General features: G+C 39.3%; 1 protein-coding gene across 1 annotated transcript in view; it reads left to right on the top strand.

The window, feature by feature from the left end:
- LOC308276473 (ankyrin repeat domain-containing protein 26-like) overlaps positions 1-22056 on the top strand; it is a gene marked incomplete at both ends in the record, with an annotated part of 147982 nt that extends 125926 nt beyond the window's left edge. Inside the window, 5 exons of the mRNA XM_080715268.1 lie at positions 3177-3467; positions 4626-4840; positions 8916-9144; positions 15306-15351; positions 21929-22056. Of these exons, the coding sequence (XP_080571394.1) occupies positions 3177-3467; positions 4626-4840; positions 8916-9144; positions 15306-15351; positions 21929-22056 (909 nt within the window). The remainder of the gene's footprint in view (positions 1-3176; positions 3468-4625; positions 4841-8915; positions 9145-15305; positions 15352-21928) is intronic.
- Between the last annotated feature and the right edge of the window lie 288 nt (positions 22057-22344).

Here is a 22344-nt window from a genome sequence, read left to right as displayed (position 1 = left end):
GGTAATGAAAAACAAGAGAACATTTTGGAACTTCCTAATGGAGAAGGAACAAATTTATTTTGAAGCAACAAGCTTATTATAGTGCAGACAGGAAAAACAGCTTATATAAGCACTAACATAAATTAGAGGCCAATGCTGCCATTTTAAAGTCGAGTGTTTATCTTTTAGCCCATTTTACTCAGATGTTTCTTTTTCTTCTTCTTTTTTTTTTTTTTTTTTTTTTTTTTGGTGGTACTAGGGGCCTTCTACTTCCGGGCTACACTCCCAGACCTACCTTATATTTTATTTGGAAACAGGGTCTCTTAAGCCAGCTGATGCTGGCTTCAAACCTGCGTGATCCTCCTGTCTCAGCCTCCCAAGCGCGGGGATTACAAGCGTGCACCACCACGCCCAGCTTAGATGTTTCTTTTTTGTAGTATCACAGATACATGTTATGGTTCAGCCCTTGCTGACCACTTCTTGCCATAAGTAATGTCTGTGACCCTTATCAAGAAAGGCAAACTACAGCTTCAGCTACCGTACATTAGTGGCTATAGGCATATTCACAATTCTTGGCCTTCCAATATACTTATACTTTCATTAAGAAATGATTGAGCAACCTCCTCCAACAAGTAATCATCACAATTTTTTATTATTATAACTATTTTTTGTGTGTGTGTGTGTGTGTGGCACTAGGGTTTGAACCCAGTGGCATTTTACTTTCAAGTTACATCCCAGCACTATTTTTTATGCTTTGTTTTGAAACAGAAGTGGAGCTGAGAGGTAGAATGCCCCTGGGTTCCATTCCTAGTACTGGAAGACAAAAGAGAGGGGGGGGCCCAGGGGCATTCTACCTCCAAGCTACACCCTCAGCCCTATTTTTTATTCTTTATTTTGAAACAGGGTCTCTCTGAGTTGCAGAGGGCCTCACTAAGTAGTTGAGGCTGTCTGTGAACTGTGATCCTCCTGGCTCAGCCTCCCAAATGCTGGGATTACAAGCATGTGCCCGGCTGGGAACAATGCCTTTCTGATTTTGTGTCTTTAAGCAGCCCTTGAATACCACCTTAAGTCTCTGAAGTCTTAAGAAAGGGCTTTACAGTCATGGTCTTAATCATCATCTTTAGATCACAGCTTCCATCAGCATCGTGGATTTCATCTTATCCCAGAGCCAATTTATTTTAGCATTATGTGTCCAACATGTGGAGAGGTAACAAAAGGGAAACAGATATTTGCACTCACTAAGTTCTAGTTCCTTTATATTTAATAATTTTTCTGTAGCTCATCTCATTTTATTTTCAGCTGCTGTGTAGCCAGAATCCCCTTTCCTCGAGGTTTTCAGTATGGCTTTATTCACCAGCATTGGAGCCTCTCAGGCTTTTCAGGGCCACCAGGCCTCTGTGGTAATCCCCTTGAAGCCCACTTGGTTTTCTCTCCTTTCTAGGTCCTTTCTGCTTCCATTTATCACCTGGTCCAAAGGCATCCTATGTGTTTTAGTTATGTTGTTGTTGTTGTTGTTGTTGTTGTTGTTGTTTTTATGGCAGCAACTCATATTTAGTATCAGTATCTGTCTGTTATTAATATATAATAAACCACCTCAAAATTTAGTGTCTCAAAGCAACTTTATTTTCCTCACAATCTGCAGTTCAAAAGAGGTTCAGTGAGGCCCACTCATGTCTTCTCCATGGCATCTCTGGCCGGGGGGGTGTCTTGCAGCTGGGGACTAGATCACCAGAAGTCTTGCTTGATCACATGTTTGGCAGCTGAAGCTGGTTCTGAACTGACCCTTTAGCAGGGCAGTCAGCTAGACCACTTTAGACCACTTGCATGAGGATTCACCTGTCTCGGGCTTCCTCACAATATGGTGGCTGGATTCTAAGGTTAAGCTTCCCTAGAGAATGTTCCACTAAGTTTCATAGCGGAAGCTGTACACATTCTCTAACTTAGCCTTAGAAGTTACATAGGGTTCCACCATATTCTGTTCAACAGCTCTTATTCAGGAGATGGCATTTCATGGGAGAAATGTCAGATAATTTGTAGGCATGTTTTTTGTTTTTATTTTTGTTTTGTGATATTGGGGATGAAACCCAGGGCCATTCTACCTCCAAACTACACCTCCAGCCCTATTTTTTATTCTTTATTTTGAAACAGGGTCTCACTGAGTTGCAGAGGGCCTCGCTAAGTAGCTGAGGCTGTCCATGAACTGACATCCTCCTGTCTCAGCCTCTCAAATGCTGGGATTACAAGCATGTGCCACCACTCCCAGCTCGGAGGCATGTTTCAAAACCACCAATCTAAGTAATCTAGATGACAGTAGTTCTTACCAACTTGATATCACAGAAATCTTATAAAACTGGGGTGGTTGTTGTTTAGTATGATCTCTTATTGTATGGATAAAATCAGAAGTTTATAGGATAATGCTATTGAATTAAGTCATTTCTGTTCCAAAAAATTACATGAATAAGCTGGGCATGGTGGTACACGCTTGTAATCCCAGCATTTGGGAGTCTGAAACCAGAGGATCACGGTTCGAGGACAGCCTCAGCTACTTAGGCCCTCCGCAACTCAGTGAGACCCTGTTTGAAAAATCAAGAATAAAAAATTGGGCAGGGGTGTGGCTCGGAGGTCAAATGCCTCTGGGTTCCATCTCCAGACCCCCCCCCAAAAAAAAATACATGAATAATGCTACTAAACTTAAACTTTGTGATGCCATTGGGAATGTAGTTCAAGTTAACATAGAACATTTGCAGTTCAAAAAAAGATTTATGACATCCACATTTATGATTCATTCATTAAAGTTTTATTTTCAAAGTACTGTCTGGTGAGCCATTTATTTGTTCAGGCCTGTATAACTCGTGTGATGTCTCTAAAACTTCTTTAGGAATTGAAGTTGGAGGGAAGGGACAAGAGGTGACTTAGAGTCATTTTAAGAAGGGAAGAAATAAAACAATCACAAAAATATAGTCTAAGGGCAGATGTTAGGTGGCAGAGATGATGAACATAAAGGATATGCTTTTGTGACTGCAGGTGGTTTTAACTTTGTTGATTTTTGGAATACTTCAAGGGACCACATCCTAAGAATTTAGTATATATGATGTTTATTGTAACTGAATTTATATCAAAATTTGTTACTGGTTTTGTGTTAGACTGTTCTCAGCCTGCTTCTTTCATCATAAAACTGTGTTGTTTTATTCACGCAGATTGATGGTCTTGCAGCAAAATTGGAAACTACATCTTCAAAATGTCTATATCTGGATAAAAAAAATCAATTTCTTCAGCATGAATTAATATGCATGAAAACCATACAAAAGAAATGTGAAAAACTAGAGAAGAATAAAAAGAAGTTGGAACAAGAAGTAGTAAACCTCCAAAGTCATATAGAAAATAATATTGTAGAACATGGACAAGTAGAGCAGTATAAACGGGAGATTGAAGACAGAGCAAGACAGGATTTAGTGGAAAAATTGAAGCAAGTCAATCTATTTTTAAAGGTTAATTTAATTTTAATGTACTTTCATTGATATTATTGCAAATTATATTTTGTATGTATACATTGTTTCCTCTTATAGCACTTTTGTAGATTTCTTGAAAGAAAATGACATCTAATTTATCTGCTTAAAGGTTTTTGTTATAACTAAATTGCTTCTTCAAGATAATGATTTTCATTAGAGAATCATTTGACTTTTAAGACTAAGTTGGCATAAAACATGACTATGAGGTAAATTAAAAAACTAGCAGGACATGGTGGCACACGCTTGTAATCCCAACATTCAGGAGGCTGAGACAGGAGGATCACAGTTCGCGGACAGCCTCAGCTACTTAGTGAGGACCTTTGAACTCAGTGAGACCCTGTTTCAAAATAAAGAATAAAAAATAGGATTGGGGGTGTAGCTCGAAGGTAAAATTCCTCTGGTTCCATCCCCAGTACTGCAAAAAAAAAAAAAAAAAAAAAAAAAATGTGATGTCAAAATTATACCATCCTCTTGAATTGTTTGTTAAGTTACATTATTCAATTTTTAATTTTTTTTAATTTTTTTGGTTTTGTTTGTTTGTTGGTGGTGCTGGGGTTCCTAGAAACCCTTCTACCTCCAGGCTACATTCCCAGACACCTATTTTTTATATTTTTATATGGAAACAGGGTCTCTTAAGAGGCTGGCTTCAAATCTGTGCGATCCTCCTATCTCCTCTCCCAAATACAGGGATTACAAACATGCGCCATCACGCCCGGCTTCAATTTTTAAATTTTAAATTGATTATATTATTCTTTGTTCTAATTATGTAAGTATTTGCAAAAGAATGACTCAGCATCAAGGCTCCAGTGAAGCATGTGTGTAGCATGCATGAGGCTCTAGATTTCATCTCTAGCTTTGCAAAAATAAGTTTTTAGACTGGTTCAAATGTTTTATAATTCAGATTGGTGAAGTTGCTGTTTATGATAAATATTTTAAACTCCAGCATCTTTCATTTTACCTTCGAGCTACACCCCCAATCCTATTTTTTATTCTTTATTTTGAAACAGGGTCTCACTGAGTTGCAAAGGTCCTCACTAAGTAGCTGAGTCTGTCTGAATCACTGACTTAAAACTAAAGGAAACAAATACACAAATAATTATGTGGATTATTTTTAATGTATTTTTTTATTTTCTTTAGGCACAAGCAGCATCTCAAGAAAATTTAGAGCAATTAAGAGAGAATAACAATGCTTCAATAAGAAGTCAGATGGAACTCAGAATTAAAGATCTAGAATCTGAACTCTCCAAAATGAAAACTCAAGAAGATTCTAATAAAATAGAACTAGAAAAATTTAAACAACTCTATTTAGAAGAATTCAGAATTAGAAAATCATTGTCAAATAAATTAAACAAGTAAGTCAAAACATAGAATCATAGAAAATAAATTAGAGCTGGGCATGGTGGCACATGCTTGTAATCCCAGCATTAGGGAGGCTGAGACAGGAGGATGTCAGTTCATGGACAGCCTCAGCTACTTAGCGAGGCCCTCTGCAACTCAGTGAGACCCTGTTTCAAAATAAAGAATAAAAAATAGGGCAGGGATGTAGCTCGTAGGTCAAATGCTCCTGGGTTCCATCCCCAGAAAAAAACTAATTAATTTGAATCTAAAATCTAATTTTTTTGTGAGACAGGTTCATGGAATTAGTAGGATATAAAAGCTAACTGGACAATACAGTTTTGAAAAATATCATCAAGTAAATAAATTTATCTTCAGAATGTTAGTTTAAAAAGCTGGGCATGAGCTGGGCGTGGTGGCACATGCTTGTAATCCCAGCATTTGAGAGGCTGAGACTGGAGGATTGTGGTTCAAGGACAACTCAGTGAGACCCTGTTTCAAAATAAAGAATAAAAAATAGGGCTGGGGGTATAGCTCAGAGGTAAGATGCCCCTGGGTTCTGTTTCCAGTACTGGGGGGGGGGGGGGAAGCTGCTAGACATGGTGGCACATGCTTATGATTCCAATACTTGTGAGACTGAGAGGAAAATCACAGGTTTGTGGCCAACCTCAGCAATTTAGTGAGGCTCTCTGAAACTTAGGGAGACCCTGTTTAAAAAAATAATAATAGGACAGGATGTGGCTCATTAGTAGAATGCCTGTGAGTTCAGTCCCCAGTACTGAAAAAAGTAAAAATAAAATGTTAGTCTAAGCTGAGTATGTTGGCACACACTTGTAATCCTAGTACTTGGAAGGCTTAGTTAGACAGGAGGGTTCAGGTTCATGGCCAGCCTCAGAAACTTAGACCCCCTATTTCAAAATAAAAAATAAAATAGGTCTGGGGGTGTAGCTCAGAGATAGAATGCCCACAGGTTCAGTCCCTAGTACTACACACAAAAAAGGTTAGTCTAGGACAGTTTCTTTTACTTCTGTCACTACCCTTTTTGGGGGAGAAGAAGGGTCATATGGCTTATTCTCCCTTAATATTCTTATATAATTAACCTGACCTGTCAATCTCTTATCTAAGTATTTTTAAAGCTTTATACTTAAAAGCAGTTATTAAATTGTTTGCTAGCATTCTCTTAAATAGAAATATTTATAAGCCTAACTATTTCTTGGACAATTACAACTTAAACCTAAAGGGTCAAGTACTTCTGAAATCACTCACTCTCCAGGCACATTCTGGCATGTGATGCATTTTTTCTTGATTGTGATGACTGATGTTATCACAAGAGCATACCTGCACACAAACTGTGCTTTATGGTTTTTCTTCTCTATACAAACACATAATTGTGATATAGAAAAAGATTAACATAGGGATGAAGGGAATTATAATTGCATAGTTGCTGAAAATAACTTCTTAGTCAGTGTGGGGAGAATTGGGGTGGCAGCTATGGTGGGTCCCTATGATGCCTCAGTGCCAAAGTTAAGAGCAACTTGCCTTAGGAGCTGCTTTCACCGTGTTTGAATCACAAACCCTTATGGTCCCTTGAAGGCTGTTGCACTGAACTACCACTATGTCATGTCCTGATTTCGCCAGGTACTAGGTAGACAGCACAGGTGGTGAGAACAATGTTTGAAAATGTCTCTGTGGAGCCAGGCATCGTGGCGCATGCTTATAATCCCAGTACTTGGGAGGTTGAGACAGGAGGATTCACAGGTTTTCGGCCAGCCTCAGCTACTAAGTGAGCCCTTTGCAACTCAGTGAGACCCTCTTTCAAAATAAATAATTAAAAAATAGGGCTGAAGGTGTAGCTCAGAGGTATAATGCCCCTGGGTTCCATCCCCAGTACCGCAAATAACAAGTTTTTAGTTAATAGGGTTGTCAGTATAACTCAGTGGTAAAAGGAAGGAAGGAAGGCAAGCAGCCAGGCAGTCTCTGTAGGTGGCTTTGAAACTCCTAACCTGGTTTACTGAGTATAAGTATTTCTAGGCTTTTTTCTGTTTTGTTTTGTTGTTGTTTTTTGTTGTTTTGTGTTTTTTTCGGTACCAGGGATGGAAACCAGGGGCATTATACCTCCAAGCTACACCCCTAGTCCTAATTTTTAGTTTTTTTTTTTTTTTTGGGGGGGGGTCTGGGGATGAAACCCAGGGGCATTCGACCTCCGAGCTACACCCCCTGCCCTGTTTTTTTTATTCTTTATTTTGAAACAGGGTCTCACTAAGTTATGGAGTGCCTCACTAAGTAGCTGAGGCTGTCCACGAACCGTGATCCTCCGGTCTCAGCCTCCCAAATGCTGGGATTATAGGCGTGCGCCACCATGGAAAAAAGGTTTCAGTGAGTTGCGAAGGACCTCGAAAGTAGCTGAGGCTGTCCTCAGACCTCAATCCTCCTGTCTCTGCCTCCCGATTGCTGAGTTTCAAATGCGCGCACCACCACAACCAGCCAGTTTTATTTTTTATTATATAAATTTAAGGGGTACAACATGACCTTTTAATATATTTATACAAAACAAAATGGCTCTTATAATCAAGAAAATTAATATATCTATCATCTCTTATAGTTACCCTTTCAATACAAGTATTTCTAGTGGCATCAAGAATCCTATAAGCAGAGGAGCCAGCATGTTGGCGCACACTTGTAATCACTTGTAATCCCAGCATTCAGGAGGCTGAGACTGGAGGATTGTGGTTCAAGGACAGCCTCAGCTACTAAGTGAGACCCTGTTTCAAAATAAAGAATAAAAAAAAAAAATAGGGTAGGGATGTAGTTCAGAGTCCTGGGTTCCATCCCCAGACCCACAATAAAAAGAAAAAAGAATTATATAAGCAGCTGGGCATGGTGGCTCACATCTGTAATCCCACTACTTGGGAGGCTGAGACAGGAGGATCACAGGTTCCGGGACAGCCTCAGGAACCTAGTGAGACCCTGTTTCAAAATAAAAATTTTAAAAATAGGGCTAAGGATGCAGCTTGGAGATCAAATGCCCCTGGATTCAACCCCTAGTACCACATATACATACAAAAGAATCCTCTAAGGAAAACTCTTCCAAGAAGGCAGCAACTGTCACCTGTTCAGTCATACAGATCACTGATAGTCATTTCTCTTCCTCCAGGTTTGTTTGAATTACTTATTAAGAGTACTTCCAGAAATTGAGCAATGTGGTACACACCTATAATCCCAGTACTTGGGAGGCTGAGACAGGAGGATCACATGCTCACAGACAGCCTTAGCATTTAGTGAGACCCTTAGCAACTTAATAAGACCCAATTTCCAAATAAAAAATAAAGTAGGGTGGGGGGTGTGGCTCAGACATTGAATGCCCCTGAGTTCAGTTCCCAGTTCCACACACACAAAAAAGAGAATGCCCTTGAAATATATGTGTTTCTTTAGAACAATTTTAAACCAATTATTATATGTAATAGGTATGCTCTGATTTCATTTTGTGTGTGTGTGTGTGTGTGTGTGTGTGTGTGTGTGTGTGTGTGTGATTACTGGGTCTTGAACCCAGGAACATTATACTTCTGAGCTATACTCCCAGCCCCATTTTGATTTTTATCAGTTTTTTGAAACAATGTCTCACTAAATTGCTGAGGGCCTTCTGAAGTTGCTGCGGCTGGCCAAAAACCTGGATCCTCCTGTTTTAGCCTCCCAAGTATTAGGATTACAGGAGTATGCCACTACACTCAGCTTGTTAAGACACTTTAATGGGAAATTACATTTACTTTTTTTTTTTTTTTTTTTTTTTTTTTTTTTTTTTTTGCGATACTGGAGATGAAACCCAGGAGCATTGTACCTCCGAGCTCCATCCCCCAGTCCTATTTTTTCGTCTTTTTATTTTCTTGAAATGGTCTCACTGAGTTGCAAAGGGCCTTGCAAAGTAGCTGAGGCTGTCCACAAACCATGATCCTATAGTCTCAGCCTCCAGAATGCTAGGATTACAAGCATGTGCCACCACACCCAGCTTACATTTATTCTTAAGGAATTTTTTCTAAATGCAAGTCATTTAGGGAAGAATGAGATACTAAATAATTGTATTTGCAATCTTCACAGGTCCAGTGAGAGACTGGAGGAAGTCAATATCAGACTTCTCATGGAGAAACAGCAGAACAAATCTTTACTTGACACTATCAGTACAAGGCCTGTCCTAGAATGTCCATATGTTGGAAATCTTCATCATAGTTTTGTACTCAACAGAAATTTTACTCCAAGAGAAAATTTAGTGATTCCTACCTCAAATCAACAGACTTCAAATAAGAGCATGGAGAACTACCTGACCGAGGTTAGTTATAGTTTTTCTTTGGGGTATCAAATTTTTTATGTAACTCTTGTTTTTAATTTGGTGAAATACTGAGTTGTTTAGTGGACTTATACATGTTAAGTAAAGGTCACAGCAATCTTCATTTATAAAGAAAGGAAACAAGCTAGGCATGGTGGTGCATGCTTGTAATCTCAGTATTTGTGAGGTTGAGACAGGAAGATCACAGGTTCAAGGCCAGCCTCAGCTACTTAGCACAGCCCTCAGCAACTTTGTGAGACCCTGTTTCAAAATAAAAAATAAAATAAGGAACCTGGTGTGATGGCACACGCTTGTAATCACAGCATTCTGGAGGCTGAGACTGGAGGATCGTGGCTCCTGGACAGCCTCAGCTACTTAGTGAAGCCCTCCTCAACTGAAACCCTATTTCGCCAGGCGTGGTGTGGCGCACGCTTGTAATCCCCCCGCTTGGGAGGCAGAGACAGGAGGATCGCGCAGGTTCGAAGCCAGCCGCGCGTGCTGGCTTAGGAGACCCTGTTTCCAAATAAGAAAATGTAAAAATAGGTCTGGGAGTGTAGCCCGAAGGTAGAAGGGCTTCCGGGAACCCCAGTACCACCAAAAAAAAAAAAAAAAAAAAAAATGAAACCCTATTTCAAAATAAAGAATAAAAAAATAAATAAAATAAGGTTAGGGTGTAGCTCAGAGATAGACTCCCTCTGGGTTCAATCCCTATTCCCTCTCCCCCAACAAAAGATAGAGAGAAAAATTGTGTTTTTTTCTTAAGTCCCTGGGCTCTCATTTTCAAGATACTAATTTGTTAACTTTATTCAATAAATGTAATTAAACAGATGCATTTTAATTTTGTTGAAAACTTGCCTTTATATTAGATTTTAGAAAATGAGTATCACTGCCTGTAACTAAATGTATACATTAAAATGCTCTCAGCAGGGTGTGGTAACACATGTCTATAGTCCCAGTGCTTGAGAATCTGAGACAGAAGGATCGCAGGTTCGAGGACTGCCTCAGCAAGTAGTGAGACTTATAAACCTAGCAAGATCCTCTTTCAAAATAAAAAATAAAAAGTAGGGTTGGAGTTGTCGCTCAGAGATAGAATCTGCCCCTGGGTTTAAGTCCTAGTACTACAAAAAAGCAAAAAATAAAAATAAGATTCTTTGAAGCCAGGCATAATGGTACATGCTTGTAATCCCAGCATTTGGGAAGCTAAGACAGGAGGATCACAATTCATGGACAGCCTCAGTTACTTAGTGAGGCCCTTTGCAAATCAGTGAGACCCTGTTTCAAAATTAAAAAAAAAAAAAATAAGGCTGGGGGTGTAGCTTGGAGGTAGAATGCCCCTGGGTTCCACCCCCAGTACCGGAAAAAACAAAAAAGATGCTTTGGCTTATCTAAGTGATTTTAGTTTAGCTGTGCTTCATAACACTTTTGAGGTTTTCCTGCACCATCCCACCTTTTCTAACCTAATCATAACCACATATGGATATTTATTATTTAAAGGAATCTGAAATGTATACTTTTTAAGAATCAAGTAAAAAGACTAATTCTTATTTTTAAGCTAAAATTTGAGCCATTTTCATAAATGAGGATATATGATGGCACATGCCTGTAATCCCAGTACTTGGGGGGCTGACAGAGGAGGATGACAGGATCTAGACCAAACTTAGCAACTTGGTGAGACCCTGTTTCAAAAGAAAAAGATAAGGGCTGGGAGTCCGCTTTTTAGCGGTAGAGTGCCCCTGTGTCCCATCTCCGGTACCACATACAGATAATGATAATATAATCATCATCATCATCATCATCACCATCATCATCATCATCTTTTTTGTGGTACTAGGGTTGGAACCCAGAGGTTTTTCTACCTCCGGGCTATCCTCCCAGACCTATTTTATACTTTATTTGGAAACAGGGTCTCACTAAGTTGCTAAGAGCCTCACTAAGTAGCTGAGGCTGGCTTTGAACCTATGCAGTCCTCCTGTCTCAGCTTCTCAAGCGCTGGGATTACAAGGGTGCACCACCACACCCAGCTAAATCTTTTTTTTTTTTTTTTAATTATTTTTGTGTGCTAGGGGGATGGAACTCAGGGATCTTCTATATCTAGGCTACCCCCCAGCCCTGTTGTATTTCTTGTTTTGAACAGGGTCTCTCCAGGTTGCTGAGAGACTCGCTAGATCACTGAGGCTTTCCTTGAACCCTTTATCCTCTTGTCTCAGCATCCCAAGTTCTGACATTACAGACATATGTACCATCCCACCCAACAAGAAAATATCTTTTTTTTTTTGTACTGAGGATTAAACCCAAGGACTTTCTAACTCTGAGTTACAACCACCCTGGCCTTTTTAGTTTTTATTTTGAAACAGGGTCATACTAAGTTTCTAAGGCTGGCCTCCAACCTGCAATCTTTCTATCTTAGCCTCCCAAGTGCTGGTATTATAGCATGTGCCAGCACACCCAGCTCAGAATATATCCTTTTTTATCTTTTTTTTTTCTTTTCTTTCTTTTTTCTTTTTTTGTGTTACTACAGATAGAACCCAGGGGCTTTCTACCTCTGAGCTACACTCCCAGACCTATTTTATATTTTATTTGGAAACAGTCTCACTAAGTTGCTGAGACCCTCACTAAGTAGCTGAGGCTGGCTTTGAACCTGTGCGATCCTCCTGTCTCAGCCTCCCACATACTGGGATTACAAGTATGCGCCACCACACCCAGCTAGAATATATCCTTAATCCATAGTTTACTCATAGGATATTTCTCTCAATGCTTGTAAAATATGCTTATTTCTACACACTGTCCCCATTTCCCCTGGAGATGTAACCGGAACTTTCCAACCCAACCATGTGATTTTATTCATAGTAAGAATCCATTTGAAGGGTCTAAAATGCTTTCCACAATGACAAGCAATATTAATTTTGTATAGTTGTAGACAGTGAAGCTTTCTCCAGTGCAGTGCTGGGGGGGAGCACTGTGATGAGTGTGTTTAGTGCCCACAGGGCCCTGGACTCAGTGTCCAGCACAAAGTAGGAGGGGATTCCTTCAGTACAAAAGAAAGCTTTTGAGGGTAGTGTTTCATTTTATCTAAGCAGGACTTATAACATTTCTGATGGGTTATAAAAATATAATCATCCAGGCATGGTGACTCATGCTTATAATCCTAGCATTTCGATCACAGTTCTCCATCAGCCTTAGCTACTTAATGAGGCCCTTTGCAACTCAGACCCTGTTTCAAAACATAAAGAACAAAAAATAGGGCTAAGGGTGTAACTCGGAGGTAGTTGGGTTCCATCCCCAGTACCCGTAAAATGTGTGTGTGTGTGTGTGTGTGTGTGTGTGTGTGTGTGTCTTTGTGTAAACAAAGCTTTTACCTATAAGAAGCAGGAATTTAGGAGAAGAGCTTTAGGGCAAAAAGATAACGTGACATTGGTAGTTCTTTTCAATTCAAGTTATGTTAAAATTTATTTCACATTTTATATAGTGTTTATTAGAGAAATAGAAATTTTTTTCTTTTATAACATTTGTCTATAATACTGTTGTCACAAAATTGTTATGGAAAATAGCCCCTCAAAATATTAGAAAACCAGCCGGGCATGATAGCAGTAATTCCAGTAATTAGAAGACTGAGACAGGAGGATCACAGGTTAGACAATAGTCTCAGTAACCTAGTGAGATCCTGTTTTAAAACAAAAATATAAAAATTTTTATTTTTATAGTTCAGATGTAAATACTCCAAGTTCAATCCCCAGTACCACGAGGGGGGAAAAAATTAGGAAACCTATCAAATTTATCCTCCCAACTAAGATTCATAAAGGCACTGGATATCATGTGTGTGTTTATTGTGTTCAGTATATCACATTAGGCCTTGTTTGGGGCATTAGTAAGAGAATAGCTTTTCTACAGAATGTGTAAATAAGAATACTCAAGCCAGGCGTGGTGGCGCACGCTTGTAATCCCAGCATTCGGGAGGCTGAAACCGGAGGATCGGGTTTGTAGACAGCCTCAGCTACTTAGTGAGGCCCTCTGCAACTTAGTGAGACCCGGTTTCAAAATAAAGAATAAAAATAGGGCAGGGGGTGTGGCTCGAGGTTAAATGCCCCTGGGTTCCTTCCCCAGACCCACACAAAAAAGAAAAAGAAGAAAAAAAAAGAATACTCAAGGTACACACACTTCAAATATAATATGAAGTATTTTCACACATTTCATAATGTTTTGTTGTTGTTGTTGTTTTGGTGCTACTGGGGATTGAAATCAGAGGTATTCTACTTTCAAGCTACACCCAGCCTGATTTTATTTCTTATGTGGAAACACGGTATCCACTAGGTTGATAAGAGTCTCACTACTTGCTAAGGCTGTCTTTGAACTTGTGATCCTCCTGTCTCATCCTTCCAGGTACTGGGATTACAGGTGAGCACCACCACATTCAACATACAATGAAAAGTTTAAGGAAAAATCTATCAAAGTGAAAAACTGATTAATCTTTTTTTTTTTTTTTTTGCGGGTTTGGGGGATGGAACCCAGGGGCATTTGACCTCCAAGCTATACCCCCTCCCCTGGTTTTTATTCTTTTTATTTTGAAACAGGGTCTCACTAAGTTGCAGAGGGCCTCACTAAATAACTGAGGCTGCCCACAAACCACTATACTCCAGTCTCAGCCTCCGGAATGCTGGGATTACAAGCATGTGCCACCACACCCGGCTGATTAAGCTTTTCTAAAGCACAGAGTTTGCTGAGAATCACAAAATCATGCATTCAGTCTAAAATAAGTTGAATTGTTTGGGCTTTGTATTAATAAGATAAAACATTACCTTTCAAAGATGATGTATACATAATAGATAAATGTTAATTATACCTTGAGTTAATCTAAATAGCATAAACCAGGCATGATGGCACACCCTTGTAATCCTAGCATTTGGGAGGCTGAGACAGGAGGATCATGGTTCCCAGACAGCCTCAGCTACTTAGTGAGGCAGTGAAATCCTGTTTAAAAAAAAAAGCCGGGTGTGGTGGCGCAGGTTTGTAATCCCTGTGCTTAGGAGGCGGAGACAGGAGGATCACGCAGGTTTGAAGCCAGCGCTGGCTTAAGAGATCCTGTTTCCAAATAAAAATATAAAATAGGTCTGGGAGTGTAGCACGGAGGTAGAAGGGCTTCCAGAAACCCCAGCACCATCAAAAAAAAGAAGAAGGAGAAGGAGAAGGAGAAGGAGAAGAAGAAAAAATAGGGCTGGGGGTATATCTCAGAGGTAGGTAAGATGCCAGTGGGTTCATCCCCAGTGCCTTAAAAAATAAATAAATAGCATTTTACATGTATATTCTCTATTATCAAAACTTAAAATAGAGATTTAATTAATACTATTTTTGTTAATCCTAAAGTTAGGTCTAATCTCTTTAAGCTATTCATTCACTTATTTTTGTGGTTCTGGGGATTGAACCTAGGGCATTCTATCTCCAAGCTACTGCCCATAGCCCTTTTCATTTTTTGTTTTGAAACAGGGTCTTCCTAGGTGCTGAGAGTCTCACTACCTGCAGTTTAAGCTGTCCTTGGAACCACAATCCTTCTTTCTCAGCCTAAGTACTAGGATTATAGAGGTGCACCACTACAGCCAGCTTCTTAGTGCTTGTGTGTGTGTGACTAGGGATTGGATCCAGGAGCATTCTACCTCCAAACTACAACCCCAGCCCCTGGCTTTATTTATTGTTTTGAAAGTCTCACTAAGTTGTGGAAGATCTTAGGACGTTGATGAGGCTGACCAAGAACCTGTGATCCTCCTATCTCAGCCTCCCAAGTACAGTCATGCTCCACCATGCCTGGCTTTCTTAATACTATTTATTTATTTATTTATTTATTTATTTATTTATTTATTTACTGTGGGTCTGGGGATGGAACCCAGGGGCATTCAACCTCCAAGCTACATCTCCTGCCCTATTCTTTTTTTATTATTCTTTATTTTGAAAACAGGTCTCACTGAGTTGCAGAGGGCCTCACTAAGTAGCTGAGGCTGTCCGCAAATCACGATCCTCCAGCCTCAGCCTCCCAAATGCTGGGATTACAAGCGTGCGCCACCACGCCCAGCTTCTTAATACCTTTTAAAAGGCCAGATTTTCTAAGTGATATATCATTTCTATGATAACGTCTCTGTTTATTTTAAATATTATAAATAATGTTTGATTTATTTCAGATGCAGCAAGAGTTGGAAAAAAGTATAACTAGAGAACTAAAAGAAGGTATGTTGCTAAAATTTATGAATTTAATTTAATCAATTTTGAAATAGTAAATTGCAAATGGCATCCCGCTCATTAATAGATTCCACATTAAATATTTTATTTTAACACACACCATATGAAAGATGAAAAATATAAACATTCCTAGTGAAGAAGGACTTAACCATCATTTATTTATGTTCCATAGCTTTTAAAAGTCTCGAGGACAGTCTCAGTTATTCAGCGAAGCCCTTCACAACTCAGTGAGACTCTGTTTCAAAAATAAAAGACTAAAAAAAAAAAAAAAAACTAGGGCAGGGGGTGTAGCTAAGAGGTATAGTGCCCCTAGGTTCCATCCCTGGTACCACAAAAATAAAATAAAATAAATAATAATAGGGCTGAAGGTGTCACTCAGAGGTAGAATGCCCCTAGGTTCCATCCTCAGTACCAGGAAAAAAAATCTCATCTATGCATCTCTTCTTTTCTGGCTGGATACTTTATTCACTTCTGCCATCTCTAGGAGACAGACAGCCTGAACACCAAAACCCTTGTAAAATAAAGGTGCCATTGACCTTCAGGTTGGCCCAAATCTGAAACTCATCTAGTTAACACTTAGACAAGCATTTATAGCCCATATGGAACTTGACAAGTGCCATTTTGCATCTCTTGTCTTTTACTTTGTCTCTGGTTTGCCTTTTATCCTCAGGAAAATTCCAGATTTCTTAGCAAGGAATAAAAATACACAAATCAATTTGATTTTATTTTTATACTTTTCTTACTGCACTGCAATTATGCATCATACATAGTGGGATTCAGTGTGATACAAACACATGCACACGGCTCTCAGTGTAGTTCCCTCTGCATCCCACCCTGTTCTTCCTTTTCCCTCCCCATACATGCTAGTGAAACCAGTAGTAATCCTTTATATGTTGCCAGAGTGTTGCTTGAACTGTTTTCTTCGTCAGTCTTCCTGTCTCCTCCTCCCACCTCCCTCTCCCAGGCCCTTCCACTGTTCTACTGATCTCTCTCCACATTTGTCCCAAGTGCCTTATGATTCCTATTTTCTCTCTGGCGTTCACATTTGAAAGAAAATACACTTTGATTTTCTGACACTAGTTGATCTCATTTTGCATAACCTAAAAAATAATTTCAGTCAAAAAATTGGCAATTGGAGCTGGACATGGTGGCACACACTAGTAATCTCAGTACTTGGGAGGCTGAGACAGGAGAATCACAGGTTCACGGCCAGCCTCAGCCACTTAGTGAGCCTCCACAACTTAGTGATACCCTGTTCCAAAATAAAAAATAGAACTGGGATCGTAGCTCGGGGGTAGAATGCTCCTAGGTTCAATTCTCAGTATCTGGGGTGTTGGGGGGGGATGGCAATTGAATTGAATAGGCACTTCTCAAAAGAAGAAATACAGTTAGTCAATAACTATTTGAAAAACCTGGGAATCCTGGCACACACCTGTTATTCTAGCATTTAGGAGGCTGAGACAGGAGTATCACAAGGTGGAGGCCAGCCTCAGCAATTTAGCAAGACCCTGTTTCAAAATAATAATAATAGCCGGGTATGATGACACACTTGTAATCCCAGTACTTGGGAGGCTGAGACAGGAGGATCTCACAAGTTCGAAGCCAGCCTCAGCTACTTAGTGAAGCTCTCAGCAACTTAGTGAGACCCTGTTTCCAAATAAAGTATAAAATAGGTCTGGGAGTATAGCCCGGAGGTAGAAAAGCCCCTGGGTTCCAACCCCAGTACTAGCAAAAAACCAACCAAACAAAATAAAGAATAATAGGAAGATGGCGAATGAGAAAAGCGGGGCTTAAGAGCCCCGCTAACAACAAATCTCCATTACCACAAAATCAGCGCCTTTCATAGCCAGAAAACACCATCACCAGTGAAACAAAAAATCACCAGGCTCCAGAGAGAAAGCGGACTGAGAACAGAGCCACAGAGGAGATACACCGGCCTCGCGCCCGAGGACGCTGCAGACGCGGCAGCAGCGCCATACTGCCGGAGGCACCGGCGAATTCACGGGATGGCTACAGCAAGCCGAGGTGAGCCACTGCGGAACAGCCAGGCGGGATTTCTCCACGAAGAGAGCATCTAAAGCTCCCAGTGGCCGAGCTCAGCACACGCTGCAGGGATTCAGAGTAGAAATCAAAATCAAGAAGAAAAGCGCCAGCCCCATAGCCGAGGGCGTAGCAGCGGCGCCATATTGCCACCGGCGGCAGCAGCAGCGAATTCAGCGAGGCCAGTACAGCTACATCTGCGTACTCAAGAACAGTGAGTCAAATTGCGGGCCACAGAGGAGAAATCCCAGTACTGTACTCCCTGGGACTTGACCCAGTGGGGGAGGGGCGGTGGCAGAGATATCACACCATAGGAGAACGTGCAACCTGGCACCCCCCACAGTCTAAAGCAGCCTCTATCGACTCTCTGGGTCAGAGACTCTGTGATAAAACCCAGTAAAGGAGTAGTGGGGTCCGAGATACTACTGACTCGAGATCCAGAACACCTTAAGGGAAGTCATAGTGACCCAAGGGAAGAACCCAGAGAAGGCACAAACATCGGAAATCATGGGAAAGAGGAATAATACTGGAGCAATTAATGCCCACAACCCCACAACATCAGAACCCGATAAAACAGAAAATCATAGATTTCTAGAAGATCAAATCAGGAAAATAACTGTAGAAATAATAGAGGTGCTTAAAAAAGAACTCAGAGAGAGCCAAAAAGAGATAAAGGATGCAATTAATGAAGTAAAGTCCTCAATTCAAAGCACAAACAACCGATTAGAACACATGGAGAACAGAATCTCGCTCTTAGAAGATGAGCAATCCAAAAATGAACTCATAGTTTCTAATCTAGAAAAAAATATCCGACAGCAGGAATCTGATATTGAAGAAATATGGGCCCATTTTAAGAGAGCTAACCTAAGAATAATTGGAATAGAGGAGGGAAAAGAAAGTGAAACCAAAGGGATCAACAATCTCTTCAAAGAAGTAATAGCAGAAAATTTTCCAAACATAGAGCAAGAGGTTGATACACAGGTCCAGGAAACTTATAGAACTCCCTTTAGACAGGATCGGAGAAGAGGATCCCCACGCCACATAATTGTCAAAATGACCAATGTGGAAGCCAAGCAGAGAATCTTAAAGGCAACAAAAACAAAGGGCCAAGTGACATTCAGAGGCAAACCGATTAGAATCACTCCAGACTTCCCAAACCAAGTCAGGAGAGCCAGAAGGGCTTGGAGTAACATATTCCAAACTCTGAAAGAAAACAACTTCCAGCCAAATATTTCCTACTCAGCAAAACTTTCTATCAAATTAGATGGAAAAATAAGAAGCTTCCATGACAGACAGAAACTGAAGGAATTTATGTCTTCAAAACCAGCACTAGAGAAAATACTCAAAGAGATTAACTACAAAGAAGAAATAGGTAACACACACCAGAACCAGAGAAACAAGAGTTTCCATCCAACAGACAATTAAGATTGGTTATCTGTGGAGATTCATTATTTATGTTAGTCTTTTACCTATCTCTAAATGGTATTGTTTGCCTTTATTGTTGTTAATTTCTAGGATTTCTAGTTGGAATATTAATATACCTTCAGATATAGCAATTGGAAATATTTTATCCCATTCTATTAGTAACTGTTAATTCTGTTTACATTGTCTTTGGATATACAATTTTTTTTTTATTTTTTAGGGAGTCTGTATACTCCTCTGTTGCCTGTGCCATTGAAATCATAACCAAGAAATCACTGCCAGTTTCAATGTTGTGAGGTTTTATGACCCAGATTTTCTCCTAAAAGTTTATAGTCTTAAGATTTATATTTAGGTCTATTATCTATTTTGAGTTAATATTTGTATATGGGATTAGGTAAGGGTCCAATTTTATTCTTTTCCATGTAATTATTATTTTTTAACAATATTTAGTTAAAAGATTATCATTTTCACCACCAAATGTTCGTGGAAACCTTGTCAAAAATAACTTGACAATATAGGGAAGAATTTAGCTCTAGGCTTTTATTTAACTCCAATGGTTTATATATCTGCCTTTAGAATAGTACTACACTGTTTCAATTATTGTAGCTTTATATGGTTTGAAATCAGAAAATATATATCTTCTAGCTTTGTTCTTTTTCAAGATCGTTTTGGGTACCTAGACTCCATATTCCATATTAGGATAGATTTTTTTCTGAAAAATATATATATAAATATATGATAGTTTCACCTAAAAAGTAGAAAAAAATATTCTCTGGTAAGAAAGAAAGCAAAAAGAAATATTGAAATGTTATCTTTAAGTCATCAAAAGCTTGGTATCAGACAAATGAAACTGTTATGTGAGATTATCATTTTTAATTTTAGATAAATTGCCATAATACTAGATGTCAACTACTAAGCCAAGCATGGGAGGGAGGGATAGGGAGAAAATGGGGTGGGGATTAGGTGGGGGCTGACTGGGAAAAGTGTGCATGTATGTCTACAAAAGTATGTATCCTACTATGATGTATGAATACAGTGCACCAATAAAAAAAATAAAATAAAATAAAGAATAATAATAAATAATATAATAATAAAGGAGTGGGATATAGCTTGTAGGTAAAATGCACCTGGGTACCACCAAAAATTGCATATATGTATATCAGAGATATATAATATTCTCAACATCATTAGCAGTTAGGGAAATACAAATCAAAAGAATGAAATTCCATCTAACTCCAGTTAGAATAGCAACATTAAAAATAGAGCTAGGCAGCTGGGCGTGGTGGCGCACACTTGTAATCTCCGCGTTTGGGAGGCGGACACAGGAATATCACACAGGTTCGAAGCCAGCCTCGTTGACTTAAGAGATCCTGTTTCCAAATAAAATATAAAATAGGTCTGGGAGTGTAGCCTGGAGGTAGAAGGGTTCCATCCCCAGTACCACCAAAAAAAAAAAAAAGCCAGGTGTGGTGGCACATGCTTGTAATTCCAGCATTCAGGAAGCTGAGACTAGAGGACCGTGGTTCATGGACAGCCTCAGCTACTTAGTGAGACCATCTTCAACTTTGTGAGACCCCCGTTTCAAAATAAAGAACAAAAAATAGGGCAGGAGATATAGCTCGGATGTCAAATGTCCCTGGGTTCCATCCCCAGTACTACAAAAAAAATAAAATAAAAATAAAGAATTTTTAAAAAGAGGGCAAGGGTGTAGCTCAAAGGTCGAATGCCCCTGTGTTCCATCCTCAGACCTGCCCCCCCCAAAAAAAAAAACAGAGCTGGGTATGGTGACACACACCTGCAATCCCAGTTTGTGAGGCTGAAACAGGAGGAACATAGGTTCAAGGCTAGCCTCAGCAGTTTAGCAACTTACTGTGAACCTGTTTCAAAGTAAAAAAAATAAAATAGGACTAGGGGTGTACTTCATAGATAGAAATCTCCTGGGTTTAATCCCTAGTGCAAAAAGAAAGAAAGAAGAAAGCCAGATATGGTGGCATGAACCTGTAATCTCAGTACTTGGGAGGCTGAAACATAAAGATCATAGTTCAAGGCCAGTCTCAGCAATGTAGCAAGACCGTTTCAAAATAAAGAATAAAATAGGTTTGGAAGAGTAGCTCAGAGGTAGACTACCCCTGGATTCAAAAATCCAGTACCAAAAACAAAAGTTCTAGTAATGGAAACCACCCAGCTATACTATTCCTTGGTTTTTTGTTTTGTTTTGTTTTGTTTGTGGGTCTGGGGATAGAACCCAGGGGCATTCAACCTCCAAGCTACACACCATGCCCTACTCTTTAATTTTAAAACAGGATCTCACTAAGTTGCAGAGGGCCTCACTAAATAGCTGAGGCTATCCTCAAACTGCAATCCTCCGGTCTCAGCCTCCTTGGTATTTTTCCAAAAGAATTTAAGTTAACACACTATGATGATACAAGGATACCCATGTTTATAACAGCACAATTCACAGTCACCAAATTATGGAACCAACCCAAGTGTCCATCAACAGGATGAATGGATGAAGAAAATGTTATCTCTTGCCATTTAGTATACTCTGCCCCTCTGCTGTCGCTTCTAGCCAACTGAGCTACTTAGAACTCCACAAGTATTCTTCCTCACCCAGCCTGCTCACATGTGCTTCTTTCTTTTTGTCATACTTTCTCCTTATATTACCCTTCAGGTATCAATTTACATAGCACCTTCCCCACAAAGCCATGCGTCCAAGTAGTGCCCTGTTATATATCCATTATAGTATCTGTGACTTTGTGTCACCTGCTTTTGGTTTACTATATATGATTATTGAGGAGTGGACTCTGTCATCTTCATTCTGTCATTCCAGTACTTATTACAGTATCTTGGTGCATGAATAATGAATGAATAAATGAATGAAGATTGAGAAAAGCAGGAACTCCTATACTCAATCACAATGATAATTAACTCAGTGTACAACTCTGGGCAAATATTTAGTAAATTTTGTGTTGTAACCATATATATATAATTTTCATTCTTATTAACACCAATAAAGTTCTCATATTTTATTTTTACTGACTCATGTTTAGTTAACATGACTTCTGAAATAAAGAACATAATTATCTTTTCTTCTCTCTTGCAGCTTCTAAATTTGAGTCTGAATCCTTTAGAGCTTCTCCCCTTGGATCTACTAATAAGTCAAGTCAAGATCTACTTTCAGAAGCATCACAAGAATATTTAGAGATTTTAAAGAAAAAGTATATGATCTGAAGGATAATATTTTATTTATCGGACTGTTTATATAATATTTTGTTTCCCATAAATGTATGATATAAAATTTTTTAAAGGAAATTATTTTTGTATCATATATGTATGATGAAAATTTATATATTTAAAATGCTTCTTAGCAACTTTAACTTCTAAGTGGATTTTGCAAGTAAAAATCAGTATTAGTGAGTTTCACTAAACTCAAGACTCCCCAAATGTGATATGTTTTAACAGAACCAAACTAAGTGTCATTAATACTTTGATGGAGTAAAATAGCACTTTAGTGGTTTT

Source organism: Muscardinus avellanarius (genome assembly GCF_963383645.1).
Source record: "Muscardinus avellanarius genome assembly, chromosome: 1".
Lineage (NCBI taxonomy): Eukaryota > Metazoa > Chordata > Mammalia > Rodentia > Gliridae > Muscardinus > Muscardinus avellanarius.
Note: the sequence above shows the minus strand (reverse complement) of the source record. Positions and strands in the feature narration are given on the sequence as shown.